The sequence below is a fragment of the Pollicipes pollicipes genome, unplaced genomic scaffold (assembly GCF_011947565.3).
Source record: "Pollicipes pollicipes isolate AB1234 unplaced genomic scaffold, Ppol_2.1 Scaffold_3447;HRSCAF=4054_pilon_pilon_pilon, whole genome shotgun sequence".
Lineage (NCBI taxonomy): Eukaryota > Metazoa > Arthropoda > Thecostraca > Pollicipedomorpha > Pollicipedidae > Pollicipes > Pollicipes pollicipes.
Genome location: NW_023596297.1, coordinates 10096512 through 10121673, shown reverse-complemented (window position 1 = coordinate 10121673; position 25162 = coordinate 10096512). Strand labels below are relative to the sequence as shown.

The 25162-nt window shown below is 61.0% G+C and overlaps 1 protein-coding gene across 1 annotated transcript; it reads left to right on the top strand.

The window, feature by feature from the left end:
- Nucleotides 1-1741: 1741 nt before the first annotated feature.
- LOC119091600 (C2 domain-containing protein 5) lies at nucleotides 1742-24407 on the top strand. The gene is made up of 22 exons (XM_037214408.1): nucleotides 1742-1994; nucleotides 3203-3390; nucleotides 3912-4071; nucleotides 4706-4852; nucleotides 6084-6300; nucleotides 6755-6895; nucleotides 10840-10929; nucleotides 11267-11418; nucleotides 12297-12465; nucleotides 13156-13303; nucleotides 13917-14035; nucleotides 14571-14655; nucleotides 15084-15233; nucleotides 15532-15634; nucleotides 16058-16152; nucleotides 16805-16903; nucleotides 17920-18129; nucleotides 18302-18404; nucleotides 20590-20729; nucleotides 22223-22351; nucleotides 22544-22690; nucleotides 23520-24407. The coding sequence occupies exons 1-22, from the start codon at nucleotides 1847-1849 to the stop codon at nucleotides 23586-23588; spliced, it is 3009 nt and encodes a 1002-aa protein (XP_037070303.1). The 5' UTR covers nucleotides 1742-1846; the 3' UTR covers nucleotides 23589-24407.
- The last annotated feature ends 755 nt before the right edge of the window (nucleotides 24408-25162 follow it).

The following is a 25162-nucleotide window of genomic DNA, read 5'->3' as shown; positions in this document are numbered from 1 at the left end:
GGACATTCACCACAGAAAGAGCTGCCGTCCGTCAAAAAAAGGCCTGACCTCTTAAGGTTACCCTTCAAGGTCAAATGCGGGCTCAAAGGACGGGAACCTCCATATCACCCAAGAGTTACCGGCCGATTTTAACTAACAAACATCAAAACATTCATCACAGAAAGAGCTAGCGTCCGTCAAAATCGGCCGGCAACTTTTGGGTGATATCGAGTTCCCCGTCCCTTGAACCCGCGTTTGACCTTGAAAGGTGACCTTGAGAGGTCAGGACTTTTTGACGGGCGCTAGCTCTTACTGTGGTGAATGTTCTGGCGTTTGTTAGTTAAAAATCGGCCGGTCATTTTTGGGTGATATGGAGTTCCCCGTCCTTTAAGGCCGCGTTTGACCTTGAAGGGTGACCTTGAGGGGTCAGGACTTTTTGACGGACAGAAAAGGTTCCAACTCGTAAAGACCTTTTATTTCGCGAATTGTTTCACAATGTCTTATATGCCTTTCGTCAGCGACAACAGATAAGCTCTGCAAACATCCACTCCCTCCCTCACGCCGCGACACGCGCACGCGGCGGTCGGCCCGCTCGCTGCTCCAGTGACTGCCGAATAAACCTTGCTGCTAAGATACGCGCTCGAGTGGTAGTGTCCATACGCACAGCAGCATGGTGTGCAAAATAAGGATTATTTTTGGTGTTCTCATGCCACAAATGACCTTGAAACCATTTTTCAGTGAAATCGGAACTCGTCGCTGTAAACATCGCTGAATGAATCGATTACTTCACGGACATTAAAAACCGATACGGGAACGAACGTCGGTCGGCGAAATGTGGGCTCGCGCTCTGATGACTGGGTTGGGTGGGTGTGGCAGGCTGCATACCTCCGGCCTCGCCATCCTTCGTTGAATTTGGCCCACTATGCACTGAAAGACCTAACAGTTGTTATTTCAACATCAAAACGCTCCGTATGGCGCCATAGCTGCACCAAATTACGATTATTCCCTACCTATGTGTCTGGGAATTAACTATGACGCGCTCAAACGCCGAAACACGTGTTTGTAGTTTGAACCGAACCGCAGTGGTGGGTTGCAGATTCTCGAAATTGTGATGTTTGTATTAGGAAGTCCAGGTTAGCCTTTTTCGCGATCTAGGGCCGCAAGTTTCGCAAAATTAGCTGGATGGGGGGGGGAGGCTAAGCAATGAGAAATTACGTAACATACCCCAAGGATGCGTCGGCAAACGGATTTCTCCCCGACTCTGGCCTACTCTTCTCAAAGTTGGGGATGGAGAGGGAGACTGAAGCCCCCTACCCCTAACGGAATATGAGTAGAAGATGAATAACAGAGAAGAAGAATATAACAGACTACACTATACAGGTAACTACACTATAACAGACTACAATAACTACAGCCCTTTCCGTGACCTCAGGGTCATGGGCTCGTTGCTTGTAAACCCCACGGAAACGCAAGACGATCCGCTGCTCCATACTTCCCGCATGGGATATATCCAATGTTACTTAAAAATGGTCTTGATCACTGCATACATCGGCTGAGAAGCACATGGGCAGGTTTGTGAAACGCCATCTTTTTACAATGAAATTGTAGTCATGTTTGTATATTTCTGACTACAGCTATTAACATTTTTATAACACCGGGATGAAATACAGGTTTGGCGCGGATGTTTCATTTCTGTGTTTGCCCTTGGATATTGTTTGGTATCAGTTTTGTGTAAAACAAGGTAGGTCGATAGAGGCGGATAGGGATAAAGCTATGTTCGAGTGTTGTAAATAACTGTGGATTGTATGAAGCCAGTCACACATTTTGGTCATGTTAAAAAGAATAATGAAGTGATGAGTTTTGTCCAATGCCCTCTGCCTGCTTTTTCTACAAGCTGTTATTTGTGAACTTAATTGAATATCTTGAGTGTATTATTCTCTATTACATATTTTGTGAGGCCGGAGAAGCAAGGAACATCATAATTTACTACATAGGTAGATGTGGTGTACGCAGAGGTAGGTAGATACAGGAGAGGTATGTGTGGTACCTCAAAGGTGATGCCATACCTCCTTTACGGCACCACCATGTGAAGTCAGGGATGGTTGGGCACCTGCAGTGGAACATGACTGCACATGGTGTCTGAGCAGTGTGCAAAATGGTTTTGATAAGGGAACATGGTATAATGTAGGGATATTGTGCACCAGGGATGCAGGCCTGATGCTGGCACTGCAAAGGAGATGCACCATCAGCCCTTTTCCTGTAGAAACCAGGTATCCCATGCTATTTTGTGCCAGGTGAGCTGTGCTGGGAGTCATGTTGGGATTGGCCTATTTATGATAAAGGAATTGTTTGCTTCTGTAGAGTAATATGTTTTGCAGCATAGTTTGGTTCTATGCCAGACTTAATATGGTTGTAGTCCAAAATCAATCAATTTTCACAGCTTTGCTGTTCATGTCATTCCACCACAGTACTGAGGTACCCAATGAATGGTCCCAGCTAGAATGCATCTTGCCATAACATGCTTTTTAGTTTGGGCCCCTGATGGTTGGCAAGATGGTTCACAAGACCATGCCCTTTGCTGCAACATGGTTCCTGTTGAGGTGCTCCTTCAGGGCTCATGTACTTATACTGTTCAGATGAGAACAGTGTGATGTAAGACATTATAAAAAGTTGAAAAGCACTGATTCTAGTCTAGAATGTGGGGCTCTCAAGTGCTGCCAAGACACATGTATTGAAAGAGGGCCTCAGTTATGGATTACTTATAATTTTGAAAGAAGTTGCATTCATTATGAGGCAATGAGCATTGACAGGAAAAATGAAACATGCAAAATGGGGCACAAGCCTTTCCAGAGATTGCAAATCTTCAGTCAAGGTTTTTCACACTGGTTTAGTTGGGCTTGTGATAGATTAAGATGACTTTGCTGGATAAATTTCAATCTGAGGTCAAAATACATATTTTAGGGATTTATTTATCCTAAGGAAGTGGGAAAATAATATGTGCATGGCTAGCAGGTACTGATTCATCTGTCTTACTGGGCCTACAGCAGTGCATATCATACTAGCTATGCATCTTTGGATCCACTGATGCAAGCTACCAAAAAAATGCAACTAAATGGACTGATATATATTGTTACAACATACTGTAACATACAGACTGGAACCACACAGCACTAGGTGGGCCCAGTCTTCCTCAGCTTGTGTGACAGATGGCTGCTGCCTCCAGAAACATTCACAATGCCAGGCAAGGTGAAGGTGCGCGTGCTGGCCGGCCGCAACCTGCCGGTCATGGACCGCGCCAACGACACCACCGACGCCTTCGTCGAAGTGCGGCTAGGCGCCGTCACGCAGAAGACGGACGTGTGTCGCCGCTCGCTGAACCCACAGTGGAACTCGGACTGGTTTCGCTTCGAGGTGTGTGCTTGAGCGCGCAGGTGTCACTGCTCGCTTGGGTTGACCTCTGGAGTACCGGTGTCGTTTTGGGGACCTAGTCTTGGAAAGGGAAGTAGGCAAGGGAAATTTTATTTAGGACGGTGACAAGCTGTGAGAATTGTATTGTTGGGAAACTTCAAATGGTGCTGAAAATGTCGTCATCTTTGATATCCTTGGCGGATGCATTGTTTTCAGTGTCAATCAATGCCTCCACACCCTTCCCACCAGCTACTCACCACACATGATGTCAGCCAGGGGTGTAGATTCCTGTTCAGTAAGGGCCTGGGGGCTCCAGCCCCTCAACAAACCCTCTTCCTCGACTTTGAGAAGAAGTCTCAAATCCTAGGAGAACCCTGTTGTTACTGTATATCTTGATAATAGTTTTTCCATTTCCCAGCTCAGCTGCCCACCGCCCCAAATTATTTTACGAAACTACAGCCCTGCTTTCAATGCAATACTGCAGCAGGCCACCATTCACATGCGCTTGTGTGGCCGTGTCACAGGTGCAGGACGACGCCGAGCTGCAGGACGAGCCGCTGCAGATCCGCGTGATGGACCACGACACGTACTCGGCGCACGACGCCATCGGCAAGGTGTACCTCAGCCTGAGTCCGCTGCTGGCGCCCGAGCTCATCACCCGCACCGAGGCGGCACAGCCGGCCGGTGAGAGGAGGGGAGCCGTCCCGCCGACAGACGGCCGATGAGGGGAGGGGTGATGTCCGGCGGATAGCCCGGGCTGTGTGGGGAGGGGCAACGTTCGGCAGATAGCCCGGGCGGTGAGGGGAGGGGAGCCGTCCCGCGGACAGACGGCCGATGAGAGGAGGGGTGCCGCCCGGCGGATAGCCCGGGCGGTGAGAGAAGGGGCAACGTTTGGCGGATAGCCCGGGCGGTGAGAGAAGGGGCGACGTTCGGCGGATAGCCCGGGCGGTGAGAGAAGGGGCAACGTTCGGCGGATAGCCCGGGAGGTGGGAAAAGGGCCGGCGTCCATCGAAAAGCCGGGGCGGTGAGGGGATGGGCGCCGTCGCGCGGGTAGCCCGGCCGGTGAGGGAGGGGCGCCGTCGCGCGGACAGACGGCCGGTGAGGGGAGGGACGCTGTTGCGCGGGCAGACGGGGTAGACTTAAGCCTCTTGGTGGGAGCTGTAGTGGCCGAAACGGCCGAGTCCAGTTGTGCTTGTCTGATGATCTCTAGTATATTCAGCGTTGCGAGAAACCATGCGTTCTGGTTACCGCTGGTCGGCCGCCACAGTGACTGGGTCGCCGCATCTGGCCCTTCATCACTGTGTGTCCATGGTTACAGTGAGTCCGTCCATCATCTCTGGCTGGATTCCCATATATGACACGCTGCACGGTGTGCGTGGCGAGCTGAACGTGATGGTCAAGGTGGACCTCTTCTCCGACTTCAACAAGTTCAGACACTCTTCCTGCGGTGTCCAGTATTTCTCCAGTAAGGCATGGCTGAGCTTACCACTGGCTGAGTTCTCCAGTCCTCGTCGACGTCTGGGCCTACCTGATGGCCAGATAGGTGCTATAATGGCATGACATGTATGGGGGGGGGGGGGGGGGGCAACTTGGCAGTTCTTTGGTGACAGCATGCCGTTGTTGGAGTCGAGCAGGCGTTGAAAATATGGCACGCTTCGTGTAGGGCTTCGGTACATGACGTCATCCTAGATGCAGAAGAATACGCGTCTACGTGTATTTGCAGCCGCAGTCACCACAGGATCCTGCATGCTGTTACAGTGACGTACAAAACGTCTCTTCCAGTCATTGCACTACTCGAAGTCTGACCACGGGTACGGCACAGTCACACCCAACATGCGACGCTCTGGTCTCGCCCACTGGCCGGCCCCGTGCTGTCCCTGCCCACTGACCGACGCCGTGCTGCCCTTGCCCACTGACCGACGCCGTGCTGTCCTTCCCCACTGAGCGGCCCCGTGCTATCCTTGCCCACTGACCGACGCCGTGCTGTCCTGGTCCACTGACCGACGCCGTGCTGTCTTTGCCCACTGACCGGTCCTGTGCTGTACTTGCTCACTGACCGGCCCCGTGCTGTCCTTGCCCACTGACTGACGCCGTGCTGTCCTTGCCCACTGACCGGCCCCGTGCTGTTCATGCCCACTGACTGACGCCGTGCTGTCCTTACCTACTGGCCTACTGACCGGCCCCGTGCTGTCCTAGCCCACTGACCGGCCCCGTGCTGTCCATGCCCACTGACCGGCGCCGTGCTGTCCTTGCCCACTGACTGACGCCGTGCTATCCTAGACCACTGACCGGCCCCGTGCTGTCCCTGCCCACTGACCGGCCCCGTGCTGTCCTAGCCCACTGACCGGCCCCGTGCTGTCCATGCCCACTGACCGGCCCCGTGCTGTCCTTGCCCACTGACTGACGCCGTGCTGTCCTGGTCCACTGACCGACGCCGTGCTGTCTTTGCCCACTGACCGGCCCCGTGCTGTCCTAGCCCACTGACCGGCCCCGTACTGTCCCTGCCCAATGACCGGCCCCGTGCTGTCCCTGCCCACTGACCGGCCCCGTGCTGTCCTTGCCCACTGACCGGCCCCGTGCTGTACTTGCCCACTGACCGGCGCCGTGCTGTCCTTGCCCACTGACTGACGCCGTGCTATCCTTGCCCACTGACCGCCCCGTGCCGTCCTTGCGCACTGACCGGCCCGGTGCGGCAGGCGCCTGTGTGCCGGCCGGCCACTGCGTGCAGAGCCTGCTGGGCTTCGTGCACGAGCTGGTGGTGAACGACGACCCGGAGTACCAGTGGATCGACAAGATCCGCACGCCGCGGGCCTCCAACGAGGCGCGCCAGACGCTCTTCTCCAAGCTGTCGGGCGAGGTGCAGCGGCGCATCGGCGTCACCGTCATCGAGGCCGGCGGCAACGCTGTTATTGGGTACGTGAAGGTGGCAGGGTGGGCGTCACGTCCATGTGGGTGAGGGGAAGGGTTAGGTGTGCAGCAAATGTCCTGACGTCAATAAGGATGAGCTTCCGTTGTCGGTATACCGGCAATGTTAGTAACTATTGTCTTGCAGTCCAATCTCTTGTCTCGAGTTTTTGTTTTAAATGATGTTGCAAGCAAGTGTGAAACGAGCGCTCTTCTCCCAGCGGCCGTCAGATTGTCTGGACCGTATCGGGGAGAGGGCCGATGAGTCTTTTCCGTCTCCGTGCCCAACTGGCTCACGCGTTATGAACGACCACCTTGTGCGTCCTGAAGTCACGCTCAGTGTGATGCCGTCGCTGCCCCGACCGGGCCCCCGCCGCCGTCCTCGCCGCGACACCGGCTCTTCGTCCCGCCCCGCCGGCGGCCGCGACGGCAGCAGCGGGCTGACCGCGCGCTGCGTGCCCAGCTACCGGCAGTGCTTCGACCTGGAGGGCGAGACCGGTATCGTGGTGCGCGGCATCGGCACGGCGGTCAGCATGGTGCGGTCGGAGGCGCGGGAGCCCAGTCCCAGCCCGCTGAGCCGGCTGCCGGGTAGCGGACGCGACCGGTGAGCGCGCGCCGCCGCCGCCGCCGCCGCCGCCGCCGCCGGAAAGTGACCTGTCAGGCACGGTCACTGGTGCAGGGGTGGCGGCTGCGGTGGGATGGTCGTCACACGACGCGTCCCCGTGTGCCCCGACCGCCCAGTACGTCGCACTGGGCGGTGTGCGCGTTGGTTCCCTGTCGTTGGCAGGCAAGCTGGTTCGGTAATGCGCGTCATGTATGTGAGGAAGTCTGCTGGGATGTGGAGCATTGTTGCCACATCGGAGCTAGGATTTTACCAGTGTTTTGTCTCATTCTTATGAATTTGTTGGTTGATGCCGGCTGGGGATACTGTGCCATCGGTGACACCGGCAATGTTTTGCTGCTAACAGCTGACGCCGGCTACATAACACTGTGTCATTGGCTGATGCGATGCCAGCGAGGCTGGGCAATGACATCAGTTGACACCGGTCAGGCCAGAGGATCGGGGCCCGACAGCCCCGCAGCGCACACGGGCTGAGCGTTAGCATCGCCGGGCAGGCCAGAGGATCGGGTCCCGACAGACCCGCAGTGCACACGGGCTGAGCGTTAGTATCGCCGGCCAGGCCAGAGGATCGGGGCCCGACAGTCCCGCAGTGCACACGCGCTGAGCGTTAGCATCGCTGGGCAGGCCAGAGGATCGGGTCCCGACAGACCCGCAGTGCCCACCGACTGAGCGTTACCACCGTTGAGCGCGCCACCGGAGGCGGCTGGTGCGGCGGCCTTCAACTTGTGACAAACGCCGCTGCTCACCAGGGTTCCTTTCGCCGCAAAATTAGGATGGTTTTTCAGACAAAACATAAAGGGCAGCCTTTTAACCATGTGAGAGACCGATGGCAAGACAGCATTTCAGTTTGGGTGGATCTGGGCCTAAGCTGCGCTGGAGTATGGTCTGATATTTACAAGGTTATGCGTCATTGGCTGCACGTCTGCTGCCATGCTCTGTGCCCTCCCACCCCCCCCCCCCCCCCCCCTCCTACTCGGCGTCTGAGCGGCTGGTGTTATGCCTGGAAGACACTCTGTGGGGAGGTAGGCAAGGGCTTGCAATCTGTCAAATATGAGTATGCCCTCATTATTTATAGACCGTCCTCGTCGCTACTGGCTGATAAGAGAAAAGAAGCATTTATATTACAGCCATGAGGACCGAAATCGGGCAAAACGAGGTCATCTGTGCAATCACGCGCTAGGATGGTTGTATAAAAACATAGCCGCGGAAAACCGAATATGCGCGTTTTTTGGTCCCTTTGGTTTCGCGTGATGGTTGCGAGCAAACAGGCCAATCCGTTTAATGACGCAGCTGTTCAGGCTCGCTTTAGCTTTCTTCTGGACGGTGGGAGTGCATTAAGGCTTAAGCCTGGTACAGGTAAATATGCAGCGATGCACAGGTAGACTAGGCACCATGTGTACGCAACAGTCAGACGTGAACTTAAAGGGTAAAGTTAAGTATTTCATGTTGTATCGGACACAATTTGTTGTGAGCCAATATGAGGTCCACTCAAGCGAAACTAAGTCAGCTGAGAGGTGCATAATGCGTTCCAGGTCATCAAAGTTTGTTAACCTGTACACAGGTGGCCCTAAATATTTGCAAGACAAATAACGTGTGGACTGGAAATGAATGATGAATTCGTTCTTCCGGGCGATAGTCTGGTCATCCCGTGTTAAACATCGCAACGGTTGTGCATCGGGTAAATAAATACATTATCTGTGCAGCAGAAACCTTGGTCCGCAATCCGCCTGCTGCGGCGTTCGCTTCTGGATCTGGCTGGTATGCGCCTTTGCGGCACTTAGATGTTGCATGTTTTCATCGGCGGCCGGCTTTACACATCGACTTTCCGTCTGGGATCTCGCGGTGCGTGGAAGGTGGAGGCTTTCGCACGCTTGGCTGTGGCTGGCAGACTTAAAGAGGCGTTGGCTCTGTCTAGTAGCTTTGCCGCTCGCAATGCACTCCGCTACGCTTGTCACGATTACTGCCTGCGGGCGTCAGGCGGGTGCCTGGAGATGCGGGGCTGGACCGTTGGCTGTGTCTGTGCTTTGCCTGTCTCTGGGTGCTTCTCGGTGGTTGTCTTAGCGCCAAGCGGCGGACAGCGTGGCTCCCCCCCCCCCCCCCCCTCAGCTCTAGCACCGCACGCCCTTGACTGGCATCGCCATGATCGTGCCCCATACATGGGTACGTCATAGATAAGCCAGCGGAGGCATTCTGCGCCGTCCCACGTAAATGCCGGGCGTGTGATGCGGGCCGGAGGGGGCGCTGGCTGGGTGCCGCTGTCCGCCGCCGGCTGCCAGGCCGCGCCGGCACCGGCGCCCGCCGGTGAGCCTGTGCCGTCTGTGCCGGCAGCGCGCCGCCGGAGGGGGCAGCGCCGGCCGTGCAGCTGGTGCCGCCCTCGCCGCAGGAGGCGCCGCCGCCGCTGTCGCCGCCACCTCCGCCGCCGCCGCCCGCCACGCCGCCGTCGCCCTGTCCGTTCAGCGTGCCGCCGCCGCCGGCGCCGCGCGGCATCCTGGCCGCCGCGCAGCAGTTTGTGCGCGAGAGGCTGAGCTTCCGGCGGCGCGCGGCGCGACCCGGCGCCGAACGCGGCGAGCGCACGCTCGGCCGCGACGCGTTCAGTACGCCCGACTTCCAGCGCTCGCCGGCGGCGGGGGCGGCGGGCCGGTGCGCACCGCCGCCTCGGTCGGCGGCGCGCCTCCTCCTGCGAGCCGGCGCCACGCAACGAGGACTCGCTCACCACCGTCACGTCGGCCGGGACCGGCGCCGTCGACGGCGACGGCGACGGCGACGGCGACGATGATGGAGACGTCGACGGCGATGATGACGGAGACGGTGATGATGAGGGGGGAGGCTGTTGGAGGGGAGGACGGTGACGAGGAGGGCGCGGGTGCAGTCGACAAGCCCATCATGGTGATCAGCTCGTCGGAGGATTCGTGCAGCGAGGAGGACCGCGACGGCGCGGCCGGCGCGCCCGGCCCGGCCCACCTGCCCGACTCCACCCTCCACCTGGCGCTCAACAGCCTGGACGTGCATGACGTGGTGTACATATCCAGCATGAACGTGTTAGTAGAGGTGGCTTCGCTCTACCCCAGCCTGAGCACGGACAACGCATGTGATGACGATGCGCCCGTGCTCGACCTGGAGAGTGTCTCGCAGGAGTGCCTAGATGCCATGGATAGCGCTAGCGCACCGCGGCCGGTCACCTTCTCGCTGTTCCCGGATAGTGCAGATAGCTTGACTAACCCGGAGGACGTTTCGTTGGGCGAGCGCCGACCATTCCCGCGTCCCGCCTGTCCTGCCGCGCAGGCCGCTGCACCCATCCGATGCCTGGACAGCGTTAGCGAACTGTCGGCGCAGTCCGGCAGTGAGGACGATTTGGCGTCGCTGGCGGAGAGCGCGCCAAAGCCAGGTAGCGACGGCGACGTGGCAGCGCTGGTTGATCACGAGGGCGCGGTTGGCCCGCGCTGGCGGCCGGCCTCCCCCGGCGTCCCCGCGCCGGCGCCGCGCCAACTTCGCTGTGTGGCGTCCGCGCCGGACCACTACACAGCGGCGCCAGAGAGCTCGCCTGACCCCCGCGCCGCCCCGACCACCGGTCCGCCGAGTCCGAGCGGCGCCTCCGCCTCCTCCATCCCTTCCGATCTGGCTTCCCTCAACAGCGCCTCGGACCCGGCGCTCGACCTCGACCCGAGTGACCCGGCCTGCCTGCCGGGCGTGCCGCGGCTGGCCTCACTCCACAGCGTGTCCTCAGAGCAGCTGCTGGCCGGCGCGGCGCTGCCGCAGAGCGCCCCGCGTCGGGCCGGCGCCCCTGACGACGCGCCCTCCTGCTCCGGTGCTGTGTCCGTGTGTGAGTGTGCCGCCGGCGCGCGGGGACAGCGCCTGGCGGCAGCCGCCGCCGCGCCCGCCGCCGCCGCCGCCGGACGCCGCCGTGACAGCGTGCCCGCGCGTTGCAGTGAGCCGTCCTGTAGTCCTCACCCTCCGCAGGCGCCGGCCGTCGCCGCCGCGCCGCCGGTGCCCGCCGACGCCCCCGACGCCGCCGAAAGGCAGCTCAGCCGCTCGCTGGAGAACGACAGCACCTTCAAAGGTCAGCGAACGCGCCGGAGAAGCCGGCCACTGGGACGGCCCGGGGGACCCGGGGCTCGGGGGCGGCTGTTCCACATTGAGCCTCGAGTGGTTGCCCAGAAAAGTGAGCCGTTATTTTCCTTAAGGCCAGGTCGCTGACCCTGTGCCGTGGGTGAAGTCTGGGCGCATAAGCCGGCCGGTGTCTACCCCCACCCTCCGACCGGAGACGGGTGTTGTGAGGATGCGTGCCGCCGCCGGTCTGAAGCGGCCGCCACTCTCGTGTTCTCACCTGCCGTCCGCCGCGCCAGCGCCCAGCAGCAGCTCGTCCAGCTGCGCCGACACTAAACTGCTGGCGCAACTGGTGGCCGCCTCGGCCCAGCAGCGCAGCCAGCAGCAGGACAACTACGAGTCGGCCGAGTTTCCGTTCGTCACGCTGCGCACCTTCGCCCCGGGCTTCATCACGCACATCGGTACGGCAGGCGCCGACGGCCCGTCGGCCATGCGCGGTGTGTGGGCTCGGTGCGTGGCCGAGGCGTGAGCGCTCCGATTGTAACTGAGACGAGCGAGTTGTTGCCGCGTTTTGTGGTATGCGTGTGCTGCGTTACACCGGGCAGATGCAATGAACCAACAGCTGGTGGCTGCGCGAGAAGCCTCCGGCCGGCCGGCTGACGGCGGTACGGCCTCGGCCGCTGACGGCTGTCCCCGCCGTCCCGGCACGCCCCCGGCCACTGACGGCTGTCCCCGCCGGCCCGGCACGCCCTCGGCCGCTGACGGCTGTCCTGCCGCCCGGCACGCCCCCGGCCGCTGACGGCTGTCCCCGCCGGCCCGGCACGCCCCTCAGTCGCTGACGGTTGCCCCCGCCGGCCCGGCACGCCCCTCGGCCGCTGACGGCTGTCCTGCCGCCCGGCACGCCCCCGGCCGCTGACGGCTGTCCCCGCCGGCCCGGCACGCCCCTCAGTCGCTGACGGTTGCCCCCGCCGGCCCGGCACGCCCCTCGGCCGCTGACGGCTGTCCCCGCCGGCCCGGCACGCCCCCTCAGTCGCTGACGGTTGCCCCCGCCGGCCCGGCACGCCCCCGGCCGCTGACGGCTGTCCCCGCCGGCCCGGCACGCCCCTCAGTCGCTGACGGTTGCCCCCGCCGGCCCGGCACGCCCGCGGCCGCTGACTGCTGTCCCCCGCCGGTCCGGCACGGCCCTCGGCCGCTGACGGCTGTCCCCGCCGGCCCGGCACGCCCGCGGCCGCTGACGGCTGTCCCCGCCGGCCCGGCACGCCCCCCCGGCCGCTGACGGCTGTCCCCGCCGGCCCGGCACGCCCTCGGTCGCTGACGGCTGCCCCGGCCGGCCCGGCAGGCGGTACGGTGAGCGCCCGCTCGGTGAAGCTGCTGGACCGCATCACCCAGCCGGAGGAGAGCGAAAGTCGCGACGCCTGGTGGGCGGAGCTGCGCACCGAGGTACGCTCCCACTGCAAGGCGCTCGCCTGCCAGGTGGTGCTCGGCTACGAGGAGACCACCACCATCTGGTGAGCCCGCCGGCGGCGCTCGAGGTCGGCGTGCCCTCGGGCCGAGCACGCGGGCTCGTCACCGTCAGTGTTCTCGTGGATTCGGTGTCACTACCCCGGGAAGACTCCTGTGCGACGTGAGCCGCTACGGAACGGTAGCTCTGTTTGGCAGTGTAGCGTCCTTTTGTCAGCCCTCCTGCCTCTGCGGCTGTGACGTGTTTAGGCTTGTGTTCGTGCGTTTGACCCTCCTATCGGCGTCGTTTGTTTCCCCGGTCCCGACGCGGCTGGAGTGTAACTCACGGGTGTATCAGCCGCCTCGTAGACGGCAGTTGGTGTGCGGGGCTCAGGCGCTGACGACCCAAACCAGTGGTAGTTTAAATGCGCGCTGACGTCCCGCCGCCACTTAATCTCTTGCATAAAATGAAACGGAATGACCAAACGTTTTTACGACAATTGTGTGCCCGAACTTACGCAACTGTCGGACTTTCGATGATATTCTTGGAGCAGTGAGCGTTGACGGGCCCTTTTTCATCCCTCTGTCCGTTTATAGCTGTTCTCTGGCAGCTGGCAGCTTATCGCCGCCCTCTGGCAGCTGTTTCTATATTCGCGCATGTCACTGCTGTCGCTGCCGTCTCTGCGCGTGATCCCTGCTCCCGACGCTTGCCCCTCCCCCTTCCCCGGCTGTGCTGACCGGGTGCGTTGCCGCCCCAGGGACGACGTGTGTGTGCTGAGCGCGTACGGCACGGCAGCCACCGTCAACTTCGCGGCGCTGGGGCTGGCGGAGCCGGCGGCGGCGGCGCGCTGCGACTCGCGCGAGGTCCGCACCGCCCTCCGACTCGAGGCCAGCCTCACCAGCCAGGTGGGGCCCTGCCGCCGCCGCCGCCGCCGCGGAGCGCGCTCCGCTGGGACGGCGCGGTGCTGCTGGTCCGGCCGTCTGGTCTGGTCCGGCCGTCCGGTCTGGTCCGGCCGTCTGGTCTGGTTCAGTCCGGTCCGGTCCGGTCCGGTCCGGTCCGGTCCGGTCCGGTCCGGTCCGGTCCGGTCCGGTCCGGTCCGGTCCGAGTGCTGGTCCGGCTCTGCCGGTCCGACTGTCAGAGGCGGCTTTCAGCGTCGCGGTCAACCTGGCCGCCGTGTGGGCTACTGCAGTGTGCCCCTCTTCACCCGGGTTTGACAGTCGTTTGGCTCGCGTGGCGAGGTAACTGTGTGTGAGTTGTTTGATGTAGTGCGGCATCATAACATCACTTGATTCAGAAATATAGACCTCCCTGGAGCAGTAATCTCGGCCACAGTCCTACGATCGTAACAGGTTAAGGACGGACGGGCCCAGCGCTCCGGCCGTTTTGAGCCTCTGCGCCGGTGGCTAGCCGCGCCAGACTGCAGGCCGCCATGTTGAGCCGTGGCGTGGGGCCGCCGCGGCGGGACCGCGGGCACTACCGGGCCGCGTGTCTACCCGACTGACGCCGCCCGCCCGCCAGGCGCTGACCATCCTGGAGGAGCCGGACGTGGCGGCGGCCAGCTGCGCGCCCTGCCACCTGCCCTACAGCCAGGGCAGCATACCGGTGTCAGCGCTGCAGGTGCGCTGCGCCCTCTGCCGGTGCGTACCTGCGGCTGGCGTGGCAGCAGGCCGCGCCGCTCGCCGGCCTCGGGCCGCTGCGCCGCCGGCGGCACGACGGCCAGCCCGCTGATCGCCGGCCGCTATTCGGGGTCATTGTTGGCTCGCATTCGTTACGTGGCCATTTGACAGCTCTGTGGGATGTTCGGAGACACGTTCGGTATTTGTATTGCTCCGTCGATCGCCTCGACCTGATCGTGATCACTGTGACATCGGGCGCGATGCGCCGCCGCAAGGCGATACGCAGTTGTCAGTGTTTGCGTTACGCCGCCGTCTGTGCTCGTGTGGCGCCGGTGTCTGTGCTCGCATTACGTCGGTGGCTGTGCTCGCTTTGCGTCGCTGTCTGTGCTCGCATTACGCCGGTGCCTGTGCTCGCGTTACGCCGGTGTTTGTGCTCGCGTTGTGTCGCCGTCTGTGCTCGCGTTACGCCGCTGTCTGTGCTCGCGTTACGCCGCTGTCTGTGTTCGCGTTACGCCGCTGTCTGTGCGGCTGACGGGTCCTCGTATTCGTGTTCTAGGAAAAGCACGGTGCCCGACGTCATCTTCAGCACGATCGAACCGCCAACGAACGTGGCCATCACGGGCCGTGGCTGTCTGGTGCAGGTCAGAGCCGCGCCCGTCCGCCGCTGTGCACCAGGGACTATCGTTCCTGTCTCGGATGCGCCGGCGGAGTCGTATTCCAGCTGGCGCCAGGAGTGCGGAGCCCTGGTGAACGGCCAGCACGGGTTAATTTTCATCTGAAGCGCCACCCGAACGTATTGGAAGCGGCATTCAAGAACCGAACACGAAGATCATGAGATCATGGGTTGTAGAGAGAGCATGAGATCACGGGTTACGGCATTCTTGCCTGGCCACCGATAATGGGACTCAACTGTCATGACTATGTTTAGCCTGAAATCCTACGCCTTCCCGACTTGCCCTTTGACGGCGTGTCCCGGCCGCTGGTCTGTGCTCACGCGCGAGCGTTCTGCTCAGCCGTGACTGGCCGACGGCAGCCTCGTGTCCGACTCGGACGTGCCGCCGTCCGGCAGGCGCGCGTCTGCCGCGAGAAGGCTGACGTTAAGTCCGAGCAGCTCGCCAAGGAGGTGTCGGACCGGCTGCCGTTCCTCGAGTACGAGCTGCACCGCCAGCTGCTCAACAAGCTGCGCATCCTCGGCATGAACGCGCTCTTCAGTCTGACGGTACCGCTGGCCACCGCGGCGCAGACTCCAGGCCTCCCCACGGCGTGGCCAGCCGCCCTGTCCGCGTACGGAGCTCGACCTGTGTCGGCTGTCTCTGCCTTTGTCTGCGCCGTGTGACCAGCTCGCCCCTGACGTGCGTGCGGCGCCGTTTGTGAGCGTCGAGACGCTGAATCTCGTGCGGGCGGTGGTGCGCCTCTCTGCGCGCTGTGCCAAATGGATGGGGCGCGTGGTGAGAGTTGCCGCGTCTGCTCGGGGCGCGGCGCGGCGCCGGCGCTGACCCGGCGCCGTCCGCCGGCAGATTCAGCTGTCGATCGGCGAGCAGATCATGGTGGCGGTGGCCACGGCCACGGCTGTGTACCTGACGGCCCTGCCGCCGCCCGTGGTGCCCCGCGTGACCTCAGGTCAGCCGCCCGGCGCGGGCCTGGGGCGAGCACGGGACCGAGGCAGCCGTGGTTTTAGCATTGGTGACGCTGGTGTTCCGGCGGTGGGACCTTACCCGGGATCAGGCGGGAGGTCGCGCCGTGTGCGTAGTGGCAAGCGTCCCCGACACCGTGTTTGAAGCCTAGCTCATTATCGACAACGCACTGACAAGCAAAACCTCAGTGGCAGCATGCTATACAGCTCTTCTGGCACCTTCGATCTAATTGCCACAACGCTGCATTCATTGATAAACCGGTCAAATCGGATTGTATGATCAAGCTGTGAGAGCTGGCCCCGCCACACCGCTTGCGTGTACGCCTGCCGAGTGGAGTCGTCTGTCGGCCACGCGCCGCGCGCCGCTCGTGAGCGGCCGGCCGTATAACGAGCGGCCGCCGCGTCCACAGCCGTGCAGGAGGGCGCTGACCGGCTGGAGCAGACGCAGCGGCGCATCGCCGACACGGTGGCCAGCAACCGGGAGGCGTTCCAGCTGACGGGACAGGTCAGGGCACGCCGTCGGCAGGGACTCGCGACTCGGGAGTCGTGGTGGCTGGCCCGGCCCCGGCTCTAGGCTGCTGAGTCCTGAGACGGCCTGGAGCCCCGGCTACATCTCCAGGCTGCTGAGTTATGAGATGGCCTGGAGCCCCGGCCGTGGCTCCAGGCCGCTGAGTCCTGAGACGGGCTGGAGCTCCGGTGTCAGCTCCAGGCCGCTGAGTTCTGAGACGGCTCGGGGCCCCGGCTACGTCTCCAGGCTGCCGTATTATGAGATGCCCTGGTGCCCCGGCCGTGGCTCTAGGCTGCTGAGTCTTGAGACGGCCTGGAGCCCCGGCCGTGACTCCAGGCTGCTGATTCCTGAGATGGCCTGGAGCGCCGGCCGCTGGATCCTTCCCACTGGCTCCCGCATCAGCCCACAGCGGCGTGGCGCCGCCTGGACTGTGTGCTGGCTACGCGCACTGGTTACCACCCCGCTCGCTGCCCAACGCGCCGTGGACGATGATACTCACGTAACGTGACCCCTTTGTGTTCTGTGAGGGGCGGGGCCTTTGCGCTGCTGGCTGCGTCTCGCTCTCGTCGTGGCACCAGCGGCGTTGTCTGTGGACGGAGCTCGTCCACCGGCGAGTCTGCCTGCTGACGCCGCCTGACCCGTGCGGCAGGACGTCTCCGAGCGCACCTCCGACGACGAGTCCGACGAAGAGGAGGACAAACCCGACCTGGACCTGGCCGCCGGCAACAAGGACGCCTGCATACTGGAGGTGCGCCGCTGCGGTCCGGGCGCGGGCGGCGGCGGCGCCACTCCCGCCGCTTTGGACGCCGTGGCGTCGTGTCGCAGTCGAACCTGCAATGGGAACCGCTCGGGACGTGTCAGAAGTGATGGCGGGGGTCCCCGCCAGCCGTGTCATGTCCGCCGGTCGGTCTGTGTCGGCCCGGTCGGCCGAGACTCCAGACCGAGCTATGCTCGTGTGGGGGCAGACCTACTGTGTAGGTCACACACGCCCGTATGGTGGCGTCAGCCTGGGCTTTAACCGGCGCGGCTGGAGCTGGCGATAACAGCTTGATTTTCGCCGCGACCCAAGCTGAATTAGAACCAAGCGGTCTGTTGAGGCCGCCAAGAGAAGAAGGTGTGTGTTTACGCCCCCATTTACAAGCACATTTCCACACTCAACCCCCTGGCTTGAGAAGAAACGTCAATTATGCCGTGCTAGCATGCACTGTTAAGACGTGACGGCCATAGATTAACTTGACGCCGCGGACATCCATCCACTTCCAGCTTTTCCCCCACGTGTACAGCCCATTCGTGAACCAAGATTCATTCTATGTACAGCTTGATAAAGAAAGGCATAATCTCAATCGACATTAAGCGAAAGCTTTGGGATCAGCATCCGGATATGGGGAACAAGGTGTGTATGTATTTCATTGTCGGCTGCTCGTTGGCCTGAAACAAATAGAAAAATGTGGCTTAGAATGAATTTGGGATGTGCATACCGTAGACCGACCGTGTCTTTGGGTTTAAGAAAACAAAAAGTTGTTTATTCTGACCCTTTAATAACAAACTCCCACGAATTTAAAGGAATGACAACGTATTTTTTTTTCGCTACCTTGCCCTGGTGCCACCACCGCCGCCGTGACTCGCCTCCTCCCGTCAGTGACTCGCCTTGGCCCGTTCCGTAACTCGCCTTCGCCCGTGCTGTAACTCGCCTCCGCCCGCCCCGTAACTCACGTCCGCCCTTCCCGTAACTCATCTCCGCCCGATACGCCTCGGCCGCCACAGATGGACGACGCCGAGGACGCCGACATGCTGTTCATGCTGATGAGCCCGAGGCCGCCGGAGCTGTTCGAGCTGGTGTCGACTGCCGGCGTGCCAGGCGTGCCCGACCGGCTGCTGATGGACGATCGCCAGCTGTTCACGCGCATCGTGCGCACTAAGCTGGTCAGCGTCACCAACCGTCACCTGGCGCAGCTGGTGGAGAAGATCATCCAGGTGGGGCGCGCGGCGCGCGGCGGCGCTCTCCGCCGCTCCGTCGCGCCATCGGTCGTCCGTGGCGCGTGCGGTGTCCGTGACGCGGTCCCCCGCGGTGATTTGTGCGGCTGGACTGACCTCTGACCGGCTGGCGCTGGCGGCGGGCTGACCCGTCGCTGACGCCGTCCCCCAGGGTCTGTACTTCAAGCTGCGTAAGCTGGCGCCGTGTGCACTGTGCGGTCTCCGGTTCAGCATAGACATGCCCGAGGACGACGAGATCCAGATCTCCGTTTACGGTACGTGTGCGGACGAGATCCGGATCTCCGTGTACGGTACGTGCGGAAGAGTGAAGGTACGGTTGCAGCGGGCGGCCATCTCATTTGGAGAGGGTCGGCCCCTCACACAGTATCTGATCTGGAGTGGAGTAGGTGCGAAATTGTGCCGATAGAAGACGGGAATCATTGTCCCTGTGGGAAAAACTGGAAACCGCCCGAAAAATCCGCATTTACCTGAAATAACAGCGTCGGCCTACTTCTGTTTTCAAGAATAATAACAACAAAAATAACCAAAAATAAACAAAAAATAATAAAAATATGATACGAATAAATAATGATACAAACAACGAAAATAAAAAAACAAAGACTTGCCTCCAATGTTACCTCTGGCTTACCACACCGTTCAGAACAGTCGCGAGGACACACTGGAAGCAGTGAAAGCTATGTGGAAAATAAACAAGGGTTGTATTGTCCACCAGCTGTGCCTGCTTCTCAGAAACATTCAAAAGATACGGAAGGGGCTGTATTGTCCATCTGCTGTACCTACTTCTCAGAAACATTCAAAAGATATGGAAGGGGCTGTATTGTTCACCTGCTGTGCCTGTACTACTCAGAAACATTCAAAAGATATGGAAGGTGTCTATCATCTATGTCGAAGAGAAACGCAGAAATGACTATAGGAAACTTGCAGGAATGATGATAGCAAAGATATAGACCTTTTCCAATATGTAACGTAATGAATTAAACAAATAACGGCAGCCAATAAACGGAGCCCATCGCATTAGATCACCAGGTCCAGTGTCTGTGGGAACATAAGATTATATGTCATACGTACCCGAACCAAATGATTCGATTGTTCAAATTTCACACCCGTAATCGGTGTGCTCACCCAGCGCCATCTGGCGGGCTCCAGGTTCCGGCGGTTTCCGAGCGTTATCTGAGCGTGTCAGCACAATCTGCGGTCCGCTCTGGATTTGCCTCCGTGCAAACGGCGACCCTGCAGCTTGAAATCCATTGTGGGGAAAGAAGGAGAGGTCGACGTTTAGCTTAATGCGACGTACGTGTAACCTAAGGCGGTGGGGAAGTGGCAATGGCGCTGGCGCGGCCTAGAACCTCGTGCATTCATAGCGCACTGTAAGCAGGCACGTTGTCATGTTAGAACACCTGGCACACAACGTTCTCCATGAAGCAGGCAGGCTAGGTGCGAGACAATGGTACGCTTGTTTTTGTTACATGTGCGGCGTTGTGCACTGCTAAATCATCCCCGCGGGGCGGGCCGTCAGTGCCAGGCTCTACTGTACCAATCCGAGGCGTCTGAGGGAGAACATCCGGTGTGAACGGCCTGAAGTGGGGCGCGGTGGCAGTGGAACGCTCCGACATGACAACTTCCGCTGCGGAGAGGCGAGCCGGGTAGCGGGGTATCGGCGGCGGACCGGGCCACCGGGCGCCGGCGCCGGTCGGCGACCTCTGCCCGCGGCATTGTTTGTCGTTTTTTGCGCTCGTAAGGAAGATGTGTAAAAGTGAAGAATAAAAACATTTCGGGTGCTGAAAAAAATCTCATTTTCCCTCACCAGCTCCGTCGCCTTTTCGCGCCTACTTCACTCGCTGGCTGCGCCTATCTGGGACTTTGCGCGCCTTCCTCAAGATAAAGAGCAATGAACGGCGGGTCTGCCGTTTTAACATCGTTGAGGAGATCCAACGTGAATCGCAGATGGCGCATGGCACGCTCAAAGTCAGAGATTTCCCGGGAGCGTTCCCAGCGTGACAGAAGCGCTGGGAGCGGCATAGCACTGCACAAAGTAACTGCCTATCAAGAGATGGTGGTCAAATTCGAACCAAACACGTCTTCTGCTGTTATATGTGTGGTTTCCCACCTGTTTGAGGGCAGTCCGTATGCGTGTGCGGTGTGTGCTGGCTGTCCTTGGTGCGGCCGGCCCTGACCTCGTCCCTCGGCTGACCGGTGACGCCGCGGGCGGCAGGCATGTTTGGTGTGTGTGTGTGTGTGTGTGTGTGTGTGTGTGTGTGTGTGTGTGTGTGTGTGTGTGTGTGTGTGTGTGTGTGTGTGTGTGTGTGTGTGTGTGCGTGTGCGTGTGTGTGTGTGTGCGTGTGCGTGTGCGTGTGCTTGTGCGTGCGCGTGTGTGTGGCGCGTGAGTGTGTGCCGGCCCTGACCTCTCTCTCGGCTGACCGGTGACGTCGCCTGCGGCAGGCGCCGCGCTCAGCGTCAGCGAGCCACTCAGCAAGCAGACGTCGGTGCGCTCGGCGGCGACGGAGGACGGGGAGGGCGCGCCGGAGCGGCCGCCGCCGCCGCTGCGTTCCGACAATGCCAGCGGTAGCCTGCGCGCCCAGGTACGGACCGGCCGTGGCGCCGCCTCCATGCAGAGTGAAGCCGACGGGCGGGCGGGCGGGTCGCCCGCCCTCCACAGGTGACGGTCGGTCGGCAGCATGGTCCTGGTACCCCCGGGATCGCAGCTTCGCTCTCGCCCTCGTAAGACGTTGCTCAAATGGACCGTGCGGTGATCTTGCCGCTGCTGAATACCCGTGAGCTAGTGCGGGGCGGCTTTTGAGATGCGCCGACATCACGTCTCCAGATCGTGTTCCATGGTTTGTAAATGATGCGAGGTGTCTGGCATCAGGGAGGTACATTGCAGCGGCGTTGTGTTGGGTGGGCGGCCACGGCAGCGGCTCGCTCAGGCTGTGGATCGCGAGCTGGAACCGTGGCCGGAGCGGAGTAGCAGTCTCCCTTCTGGCCCCCTCGCAAGCAACTGAAGATGGTGCGCTCTGTCCCCGTATGTGCTCGCTTACGCCCGTCGGTGACGGCAAAACCAGAGAGCGTAGGAGTTAGACGTAAGGCCATATAAGGGTAGGTTTCGTCCCTGCCAGTGGTGATTGGTCGGTGGTTGGAGCTAGAAGCTATTCGTGAGGCCATATAAGGGTATGTTTCGTCGTCGTCAGTGGTGATTGGTCGGCGGTAGAGCAAGGAGTTAGGCGCACGACCATACAAGGGAAGGTTCCGTCGTCGCCAGTGGTGATTGGTCGGTGGTCCGGACACACTGTACCGCGCACAACCGCGCTGTACTGCGCTGTGCCCGGAACTTTGACCTCGCGCCTGACGCCCGCTCCGTGCACGTGGCTATCAGCTGCCCTTTGCACCCGTGATATACGGTGGCCTCTTGCACAGCCGGCGCACGCGTCCGCCACGTGATAGGGGACTGGCCGGTGACTCACGCAGCACGGGATGAGGCGTGGCGCCTGGGGGCCCGGGGTTCGTAACGGCGGCTGATCCCGCAGGCGTGATCAGCAGCATGGCGGGAGTCCACAGGCGCGACCGCACACTGCATGACCGGGTAACGAACCAATGTGAATAAGACGGCACAGAGCCCACTGTCGGATGTGGACTTGGGGGCCCGTCGCTACCCCGGGGAGCTGGACGGGTGTGAGGTGGTTTTGGACACACCCACCACACCTGCACCGCAGAGCGGGGCGCCTTCCCGGGAGCGTGTTGTCGACCGTGTTGTCCAGTTTTGGACACACCCACCACACCTGCACCGCAGAGCGGGGCGCCTTCCCGGGAGCGTGGCGTCGACCGTGTTGTCCAGTTGTGCTCTCACGTTCTCCGGCGGCCGCTGCCGCGCCCGCGCCGGACGCCGTGTGTGGTAGAAGGCTGGTGGCTCCTCCACGTGTTGGGTGGGGTTCCCCACTGTCTGCTGGGGTCCGCGGAGTCCGCCGCATGGTGTGCGTCCGAACACGCGTCGATTCCGTCCTCTCGAGACCGTACGTCTGACAGCCTGCCTCCTGGCCACGGCTGTGACGGTGACCTGGAGTCGCGCCCCGCCCCGCAGAACTCGCTGTGGCGCGGCGACTATGACGTCATCATCACCCCGCTGCCACATGTGACGGGTGGCCGGGTGGAGCGCTGGCTGGGCAACCTCAACTTCTTCTTCATCAGGGAGTGCACCAGCCTGCGCGAGGTGAGAGGGAGGCACCGCGGCCGTGCCGCCGCGCGCCGACAACCAGCTGGCGTGCTGCAGTGTGGGCCGGACAGATGTGGTGGCACGCCCCTGGGGATCGCGCTGGGCTCGGTCGATTGGTGGTGCAGCCACCTCGTCACGTGGTCTGACGCCACGTTGTGTGGAGCCGGCCGTGACACGCGTGTTCGGCAGGTGGGCGGTCTGAATGGCTTCATGCAAGACCTGGTGACCGAGGTGCTGGCTGTGGTGCGCGCCCACGTCACCTCGCTCGGCGGCAACGCGCTCGTCTCCTACTTCATGTCGCAGTGCGTGCTGCTGCCCAACCCGCATAAGAACCAGGTGAGTGGCCGGTCCCCGCTCCGGCGGCTCCGATGGTCCCGATGGCCCCGGTTCCAATGGTCCTGGCTCGGCTGTCCCGGGCTCCGGCGGCTCTGTCTCTGGCGGCTAGAGCTCCGCCATGTGATCAGCCGCGGTCTCAGTGTCCGACTGTGTCGCGCGTGTCCTAAACTGGTGGCTTCTCGACGGCGTCCGGTCCTAGAGGGTAGAAGCAACTCACCAGCGGGGCGAGAAGGAGGGTATAATGACTTAGTCTACCGTTCCCGCCTGGTGCGGTAGTGTATCGAGAACGGCCCGGTCAGCTAATTCTGCTGTCGTCAAGTATTGTTGAGTCCTGAGAAGAAATGGGTAGTGTTTTGCTTCAGCCATGTGCCTTTTATAACCTGTTATGTTTGGAACTGCTTGGATTCGAACCTGTGTTTTGTTATCGCGAGTTCAGCGTTCTACCACTGGGGTAAAAGGGCAACGGAAGGGCAACGTTGGTTACATATTACTACCAACGGGGGCGGTAGTGTGAGTAATTAACCCGCCAGTAAGACTAGTTCAGTGGTCAAAAGTTCAAAAAGTTGAAAAGTCCTTGTGTTGACCGTCCCGTAAAATTGCATTCGATCCTTTTTCTGTTTGGTCCCTTTTCCTTGCTTGAGCTGTTTTCAATCACTTTTCTCTCAACTCACTGTTGAAATCCGGCCCCATCACCATCACCACGCAAACGCCTGACGCCTGCGCAGGGCGTGGCATCAGCCGTGTGCTGGGCGCCCCACTCGCGTAGGCGGACCGCCTCGGGCCCGTCCGGCGCGCGCCTGAGGCTGCCACGCTGTCCGCCGCTCCTCAGGCGCAGTGTCTGGTCAACGTCGGCGGCGACGCCGTGCAGGTGGGCCACCAGCCACGAGCTGAGGAGTGACCGGGCGCCGCAGCGACGCCACGCTCGCCGCCCTCCCAGCGACGCGGCGCGCGCCGCTCCGGAGCCGGACCGAACGGCCAGAGCGCGGTCGCCACGCACGGTCGGGCGCGGCACTGGAGGCGACCGCGAAGTCGGCCCCGGCTCGCTGTGAACGACGGGAGGAAGATATACGGCGGTACAGCGCTGGCGGTCGAGCTCGGCTCGGTCGGCGCTCGTAGTGCAATGCCAAACGCGTTGAACACGGTAGTCGTTAGAGGCGTTTGTAGCCTGTGGGGATTGTTAAGTGGGACTGTGACCGATTTGGGAGCATGCTCGTAGCCACCAGCCGGCTCGTAGCGTGGCGTTTGCTCCACGATCCAGAAAGCGCCGTTTGCGTCGCAGGAAGCTGGGCAAGCTGGCGGAGCATTTTGATGACGATGCACGAGTTCGCCAGACGCTTTTGAACGGCTCTCTACCGCTGTACTTTGTGCCTGCGCGTATAAGACAGTTTCGTGCGGCCTGTGCGACGTCGTTTCCAGTTCATTTGCAACGATGCTCAACATTTCGTTTGCCAGTACGGCCAAAGGAATGAGTGGAATCTGATTTTATACCATGTATGCTTAGTAAACGCGCCCACTGCAAAGCGCACTCCGTGTGGGGAGAATGCTGATCTGTTGTGTCTGGGTTCGGGACACAAACTCCTGTGCAACTGTCGCAACGATTTGTTAGTAGCGTCATTGATAGAGTTCGCGTATGCTTTGCGGAGTAGTATTTTCACGACGGTCTGTTTTGAAACTGGTCGTGTATAGAGGCGTCCAAAGGGTGCCCTGCTCGTAGGCTTTGTGACCTTATGAACTACCGGTTGTTTCAGGGGATATTATTGTAGTTCGGTTTGGATGCCGGAATCTTGTGCCGTGGCGCGCCTTCGCCTGCGGTCTCATTCGCCTTAGTCGCTGTGTTCACCAACTACAGGAACATGTGGGTAGTCGTTGGCGAGCGCGTGTGCCGCAGAAGCGTCGTCGTCTGTACAGTGCACGACTGAACACTGTCGGACGGCTGGCTGTGTGGATGTACCATGTGCAATATCAGGGATGTGCCATGCTCTCGTCCAGGGACATCGAGTCGTGACCCGACGGCCAGTGCGCACGCGCGGTGACCGTGCTTCCCCGCCCGGCCGCTGATTGGTGTGGGCGCCGGCCGGCGGCGGTTTCGGACCGCGGGGGTCACTGGCGGTGCGGTGTCCTCGCCGTGCAGAGGGCACACTCGTCGGTCGCCGCCCGCGGCGTGCGCTCCAGCTGACGCAGCACGGTGGCCCGGTCTGTGGCGGAGGGACGCTGGAATACACCTAGTGGCGCGGACGCTGACTGTTGCAGAAGATTTCGGGGGAACACGGGGCGAGGGCTGCGTGTGGGGTGTCGTCTTCTCCCCGCGTCCGCTGCAGATGATGAACTCCGCGGTCCGAGAGGCGCCCGAGTGGCCTGATCAGCTTTAAAGCACGGAGCAGGGCGGGTTGCCCGCGAGCGTGGCGTACGGAAGGATTGGCGTTCGGTTATTTGGCGTCCATCGGCGCGAGCACAGTTCTTGACATCACATTA

Excerpts from the sequence above, each read along its gene's own strand:
- LOC119091600 (XM_037214408.1), top strand. The coding sequence starts at position 1,847 with ATGCCCTCTGCCTGCTTTTTCTACAAGCTGTTATTTGTGAACTTAATT. Across the intron at positions 18,130-18,301 it reads TGGTGGAGAAGATCATCCAG|GGTCTGTACTTCAAGCTGCG; the intron begins GTGGGGCGCGCG and ends GCCGTCCCCCAG. Across the intron at positions 20,730-22,222 it reads GCGGTAGCCTGCGCGCCCAG|AACTCGCTGTGGCGCGGCGA; the intron begins GTACGGACCGGC and ends CCCGCCCCGCAG.